This window comes from Prunus persica, chromosome G8 (genome assembly GCF_000346465.2).
Source record: "Prunus persica cultivar Lovell chromosome G8, Prunus_persica_NCBIv2, whole genome shotgun sequence".
NCBI lineage: Eukaryota > Viridiplantae > Streptophyta > Magnoliopsida > Rosales > Rosaceae > Prunus > Prunus persica.
Window position 1 is genome coordinate 4558589 of NC_034016.1, and position 7391 is coordinate 4565979.

The following is a 7391-nucleotide window of genomic DNA, read 5'->3' on the forward strand; positions in this document are numbered from 1 at the left end:
TTTTCACTTCATCACCAGATCTCTCCCAACCACTAAAACCCTTTCATTTTCTCAGAATATTTCACCTATAGCTTCAATATTTTCTGGGTTTTTAAATGAGATGCTAGAGCCGAAGATCAAAGCCCCAGAAAACAGAGAGTTCTATTTCAAAATGAAGCTCTTGCCTAGCAAAAATGGAAAATCAGTACCCCAATTAGAAAAAGAAAAAAAAAGAAAAAAAAAGCTTCTTTTACAGAAATTGCAAATGGATTATTTGGCTATCCATGTCCTTGTACTTCTTCAGCTCCTAGCTCATCAACAATTACCCCAATCAGAACAACAACCCACCTCCCTCTCCAAAACCCATTTCTCAAGTGTATCCAGCACAAAGAACAACACACCAAGACAATGTTAATAATCCGATTTCTTTAATAAATAAAAAAAACCATATTTTTCTTTTTCTAACTTTTAGACTCATATTGGATTGAGAGGTTGGTGACGAGGAACAAGCATCTTTGACGGATGTACCCTAGCCACAACCCACCAACCTATGGAATTACTTTCCAACCTAGCCGCCCTCTTTTTGTTTCTCCCTTCCCCGATGCACACTCCTCCTCTCCTTCTGCTGTTCTTCTCATGTTCATCTTATTTCAACTCTCAATCAACCCTAGAATGCAAAACCAAACTTCATGGGTGATCTTGAAATTCGTTTCACCATTTGGCTCAACATTGAAATATGAAAAGAAAATACGTTTTAAGGTTGGATTAGCTGTTCGATGGTTTTTATTATTGAGGGAGAGGGGGAAGATCAGGGGAGAGAGGAGAGAAGGCTAGGCTGGGAGGGATGGTGGTGGCGATGTGGAGAAGATGGTTGTTGCTCATCTTTTAACTTTTTTTAAATTTAGGGCCTTATAAATATTTTAATTATTTTAAAATATTAAGAATATTTTATTATGTTGTGGGCTTCACTTTGCCGCATCATCCACTTAGATTGGTGGGTAAATAAGCCACATATATGAAATTACTTAAACAACCTTGCCACGTCAGCAATTTTTACGATCTTTTGGATGGTGTTAACAATAGGAGTAAAGTAAAACACAAGACCATGATCAAGGGGATTAAGTGGGCCACTTTAACTTTGTGGAGTAAATTGAGATTTGAGTAGGGATGGCAACGGGTCGGTTCGAGGTCAGGTATAGCAATACTATTTCTGTCCCTGTCCCCATCTGGGGAATGCCTCCCAAACCCGTCTCGATTCCCCAAATTTTATATTTTAAAAAAATATTATACTTTATAACAAAATAAATAAAAAATTCTCGTCTTGCATGCTCTTCAAATTGATTCTACTAAAATAAAAAATAAAAAATAAAAAATAAAAAATATGAGAAAGCCAAGTGATAAGAATATAGCCAAAACAACTAAGAAAGTGAGAGGGAAAGCAAACTATAAGCACTCCAGTACAAAAATCCCAAAAACCAAAATCAGATCCCAAGATCAAATATTAAAATAAATTGTTATACCTTGTAACGAAAATATTTATTATTTTTACTTGTTATATTATATTATATATTTATTAATTCAAAATAAATATGACTTGTTTGGTCGGATTCGGAGATGAGGATAACAATATTATTCTTCACCCGTCATCGACTGAGGGTTTTTTTAAATTCGGGGATTCCTGTACCCACCCTTGGCTTTCCTCTAAAATGTTCCCCCGTTTGGGTCGGGGACCCAACACAACGAAAATTTTTACCGTCTCTAAATTTGAGCGAAGTTTCAAAGGGTAATACAATAAATAAGTTTTTGCAATTATAATGAATGATTTTGTCATGCAAGGTGCGTTGGCAAGCTGCTCATGCTCAAGTTTTTCTCCTCTCACACGTGTACAATTTAAAAGGAAGGAACATTTTATTTCCAGGTGGGCCCAGTTCCGAAAAAAGTTTTTTGTTTTGTGGATAAGCGGACCCCATCAAACTTATTTCTACTAAATGTCACCTAGCACTTTGTATTATGCTTGCTGCTGTCCTGCTGCCGACTCAATACACAAAATACAAATAATTCCAATAAATAAAAAAATAAAAAAATAAAAAAGAAGAAACAAAGAGCGATCGAAATTGGCGCCCCTTTTTTCTTTCTCTTTCTCTTTCTCTTTCTTTCTTTTGCTGGAAAGAAAATAAAAAGTTGAAAACAAATTAAAGAAAACACCCAACCAATCAATCGCCTTCGTATGTAAATTCCATTACTGTGAAAAAGTGGAAATTATCGCCTTTTTTTCTGATTTCCTTCACTTAAATTCATCGCCATGTCATTGCGTAGACGAACTTTGCTCAAGGTCATCGTTCTCGGCGACAGTGGGTACGTTCTCTAGGCCTAGGGTTTCTAATTGTACGGGGGGCTATTGGATATGTATCTACATTTATGTTTGTTAATTTTATATTTTTTCGTTTTAGGGTTGGCAAGACGTCGTTGATGAACCAGTATCCTTCAGGATCTGTGAGATTATTTTTGTTTTGTTTTGTTTTTTTTCCAATTTCTGGGTTGGAATTGTATATTTTCCTGATTTTGTCCGATCTCTGAAATCTAATATTTTTTTTCAATGTGAATCTTTTCTTAGATGAATTTTAGTTTAATTTTGGCTTCGTGGTTTGAACATTTAGCTTAATATGGTTATGATCGACATATGGGCATTGTTTATATTAATGGGGTATCAGTGAAATTGTATCTTTAATTTGCTGTTAGACTTTGTGGTTCTTAAACTGGTTATTTAGATATGTGCATAAGAAGTTCAGTCAGCAGTATAAAGCTACAATAGGTGCCGATTTTGTCACGAAAGAACTCCAAATTGATGACAGGCTCGTCACTTTACAAGTGGGTTTTCTGGTTCAATGGTATTTGAATGTTCTATTCAGTTGTATTCAGGATAGTTTTAGTTGGAAAGTTTAGTGCTAATATACGTCAGTTTTTCTGTTTTTCTCTTTCCTCTGGAAGATTTGGGACACAGCTGGGCAGGAAAGATTTCAGAGTCTTGGAGTTGCATTTTACAGGGGGGCAGATTGCTGTGTTTTAGTTTATGACGTTAATGTAATGAAGTCCTTTGATACTCTTGAGAATTGGCACGAGGAGTTTCTCAAGCAGGTTTGATTTGTGCCTTTCTCGGTCTTATATTTATCTGGTATTTGCTCTTGTTAAACAATCTCATGTGTTACGTTGTTGGACTCCCTAGTAGGACTATCAGTTGGAAACATATGTAGGTGCAGTCCTTATTGGTTATCTGGTAACATAGCGTGTCGAATTTTTTGTACACAGACATAACACACGCACATATGATGCTTTGAGTAATTTCTAGTTATCTATATATCATCTGAGTATTTAGGACTTCTCCCATTTTGCTATTATGTCTTGTTGCGTGTGTGAAATGGTACATTGTGTTTCTCAGTTATCAATTATTCAAAAAAATACATGCGTTGACAGAAAACACTTGAATAAACACTGGCAGCATTGGCACAATGAAAATAGTACTACTTTTGACTTTAGAGAAGTAGTATCAGTTGTGTATTACTTTCCTCTGTCTCTGTGTTCCAAATTCTGAAAAGTGAGTTACTTTGGTTTATCTTGGAGTGGCTACTTAATAAAAACAATTTTCGGTTGTAGGGCTTTCGTAGACTGAAGAATTAATATGGTGGGAGGGAAGAGAGAGAGTAGTTTAGAACTTATAAGCAGTAATTGTCTAATTATGTTGACTACTAATTGAGAGAGAGAGAGAGAGAGAGAGAGAGAGAGAGAGAGAGAGAGAGAGAGAGAGAGAGGTAACCAGAGAAAGGAGAAAGAATACATAAAAGCATTTTTAAAATAAAAACTAAATACAATTCTAAATAGGTTTGGCTTTAGTTCTTCCTATTTTCCATTCCTTCTTACTCAGTTCTCTCAGATTTCATCCATCTTTCTTTCTTTCTCTCTCTCTCTTTCGATGAGTGCAAGATTTTTTTACTTTAGGGTGCAAGCAAACTACAAGAACCTATCTTGGGGCATCACTACTCCTTTTCTTGGGACCTTTGTCTCGTATATAAGAAGGGGTTCGGGAATGTCTATTTATGGAGGAAAGGGTGCATATCTAAGTTCTATCCTTCTTTTCTTACTTCAGTTAAAAATAGTTCTAGAATTTGCAGGGAGATTTCTTGCAGATGGGGATCCTATTAAGCAGTAAAGATAAGGGCACTTTTGGGTTCTTTGGTTGATGCCTAAGTCATTTGTCAAATGACTTGCAGCCATGCAGCACAGTGCTGTGATTCTGATTACCGAATGTTGTTGTGTGATATGTTTTTATGGTTTAGTTGAGAGAGAGAGAGAGAGAGAGAGAGAGAGAGAGAGAGAGAGAGAGTTGAGCTTCCGTGGTATAGGATTTTAGCTTTCCTTGTGTTTGTTTTTCAATTAGCCGCTTTTCTATTTATTCTCTAATTTTGTACATGCTTTTTACCAGTTTCTTTTGTACCTCCCAGATCCTAGTTTCTCATTTCGGGAACATGATTTCCTTGTTTCATGTTATTAATTGTCCTTTTTTTCCTAAATTAATTTGTTCATAAAACGCAGTAGCTTGATAAGAGTGTAGCCAAGCAGTATCGAAAGTTGTAAATATACCTTTCTTGCCTAAGCAGTTCTGTAATTTGAATTTTGTTTTTCAAAAAATGATTTATGTTTTTGATTTAATGCCAGGCCAACCCTCCGGATCCCAAGACATTTCCGTTTATATTGCTTGGTAACAAGATTGATATTGATGGGGGGAATAGTCGCGTGGTAAGGATACACGGTCCACTGTGCTGGCCACAATCTATCCATGATACATTATTCTAATTATAATCTTTACAGGTTTCTGAGAAGAAAGCAAAGGACTGGTGCACATCAAAGGGGAATATTCCTTACTTTGAGACATCAGCAAAAGAAGATTACAATGTTGATGCTGCATTCCTTTGTATTGCGAAGACTGCTCTTGCAAATGAACATGAGCAGGACATGTAAGTTTATATTGAGTGCTGACATATTGTTCTATAATTTGTATCATATGCTACTGATATTCCGGAGTAAGCAAATTTCTATTTTACTGTTTTTAGAATATACTTAGTTTCATCAGCTACTCCAGATCAGAGAATGAGAATCAGCTGTTTATTGGAATCATTTGCGCACAGTCGATAGATAGTAGCACACCTCTATGACATGAAGGACATCAACATAGTGAAATATTCTCCTTCAAACTTAATTTGAGATCTTCTAGGGTGAGAATAGTGGTAAGTGTGGATAAAGCCTGGTTTCACCAGTCTCATCGGAGGATTGGCATATGATCTTTCATATTCTAGGATGCTGTTATAACAGTTTAGAGTTAAGAATTAGATAAGGAGCGAACATGAATCATTCACCTCTAAAGATCTTTGCAACTGGCTGTGTTGTTCAGATAAATACGGAAATAATTTAAATGAATTTTTCCCTTTAGATCTCAAAAACCTTATCCGTAACCTTACAGTGTCCCCAACTTTTCATCGCACTAAAGTGTCTCAAACTTTCCATCACACTACAACGCCCCTGCTTTTCCATCATCGTACTAAGTCCCTCACCTTTCCATCTAAAATGTTTCTGTCTTTCTGCTATTGTTGCTGCATGCTGTTATTTTCATATTCTGGAGCTTGCTATGAGATACATTTATGACCCATTTAAACATGATGTTTTATCATTTTTTTCCATTTCCTTTTTACTTGCAGATATTTCCAAGGCATCCCAGAGGCTGTTTCAGAGTCTGATCAAAGAGGGGGTTGTGCATGCTGAATTTATTTGAGCAATTCACCTCTAATGCTGGGCTGCCTAAATTTTTCATTTTTTATGCTCCCGATTCATAGCCATTGTTTGTACACGCTGTATACTAAGTTATTTCTGTTTAGCCGTGCTTTGACTTTTGCCATTTTGACTTTGTGGAAAGTAGTCCTGTTTTTGTCAGATGAACTCCAAGAAACCTCAGACTGTAGGAACCCCTTTTTGGATTGTCTCACCATGAGTTATTGCTTCTACTTTCAAAACGGAATCGATGCTTCTAGTTTTGACTTATGAGAATCAACTTCATGGAATCTTTAAATTAACTTTTGGGTAACAGTTTCTTATGTGGTCTTAAGCTATTATCTTTGGTTCTTCCTTATAACTTTTGTTTTCTTGTGTCCCAAGTATGTGGATTTTCATGTTTATTATACAATATTTGAGTTTAATTCAGCAAAGCTTCAGTAGTTCAAATGCATTGCCATCTCCCTTTCTCTCGGCTGTTTCTCATGCTTGTCCAAAATTACTTCACATTTTGGTTTTTTTCTTTTGGGTCTTTCCAGCAAATTTTCTTTTATATTTGTATGCTGAAATTGGCATACCCCTTTATATCTTAAACTAAAGTTCAGATTGTTATCGTACATCATCATGTGTGCAAAACTTCGTATGAATATATGAGTTGCACCACTATGAAAGTCGCGCTACTAACATATTCAAGCATCCTCTTTAGATTAAATACAGCTATAAGATTATTATTTACCTAACCAAATTAGAGGACAATATTTTGTGCTTTATTTATTATTATTTTTATTTATATAAGTGATATGTTGGAAAATTGGCTCACCTAAAGGATGCAAGGAGGTGAAGTTTGGAGCAAAGTGATCGATCGCCCATCACTATCGATTGATCGGTTTTTAGCCGAGAGGATTAGTTGCTGAAGAATTGAAAACAATCGATCGCCTGTTGAAAGCAATCGATAGCTTTTGTCTAGAGACGTTCAGAAGCTCTTCCTCTTCAAAGCGATCGATCACCTGTAACAAGCGATCATTCAGAAGACTTTTCCACGTGTTTTTAGGCCTCTCTCCATGTGCTTTGTCTCTCCATTTCAATGCAACGACTACCTAGTCATTTATGAGGTCTTGGGGCGTTGGCAATTTGCTAGGAGAGCTAGGAAGGCACTTATAGATGTTTGTTGACTTGTTTCAAGGCTTCCCACTCTGGCTTTATGAAGGGTGGTTGAATGTTGGGTGTGCATCTGGAGGAGCTTCCCTTCCAAGTTCAAAGGCTGATCTACACCAGCATTATAAAAGGGAGTTGATGCAAGAAAGTTAAGAAGCTGAGGGCCAGTGAGTAAGCCAAGAAAGCCAAGAAGAGAGAGTTCAAGAGTTGGAGTCTTGTAAGTCTAGAAATCCAGGAGGGAAAACTAAGTGGGAGAATTCACAAGTACATTAAGGGTTTGAGCTATGGGTGAGAGGGAAAAGAGACCTTGGGGAGATAATAGAGTTCTAAGGAGGTTTCTTTGTAAACCAAAGGTGTAACTTATTCTTTCGTTAGTGAATTTTCTCGAGGGGATCACCAAGAGGACGTAGGCATAGCCGAACTCTTATAAAAATTTTATG

The 7391-nt window shown here is 36.5% G+C and overlaps 1 protein-coding gene across 1 annotated transcript; it reads left to right on the forward strand.

Annotated features, from left to right (window-relative positions):
- Nucleotides 2104-6111, forward strand: LOC18767749 (ras-related protein Rab7). Its single transcript, XM_007201789.2, has 7 exons — nucleotides 2104-2334; nucleotides 2430-2456; nucleotides 2748-2847; nucleotides 2968-3114; nucleotides 4690-4770; nucleotides 4843-4988; nucleotides 5727-6111. The coding sequence occupies exons 1-7, from the start codon at nucleotides 2282-2284 to the stop codon at nucleotides 5788-5790; spliced, it is 618 nt and encodes a 205-aa protein (XP_007201851.1). The 5' UTR covers nucleotides 2104-2281; the 3' UTR covers nucleotides 5791-6111.

Coding starts and splice junctions, on each gene's coding strand:
- LOC18767749 (XM_007201789.2), top strand. CDS start 2,282: ATGTCATTGCGTAGACGAACTTTGCTCAAGGTCATCGTTCTCGGCGAC. Junction 4,771..4,842: donor ATGGGGGGAATAGTCGCGTG/GTAAGGATACAC, acceptor TAATCTTTACAG/GTTTCTGAGAAGAAAGCAAA. Junction 4,989..5,726: donor AATGAACATGAGCAGGACAT/GTAAGTTTATAT, acceptor TTTTACTTGCAG/ATATTTCCAAGGCATCCCAG.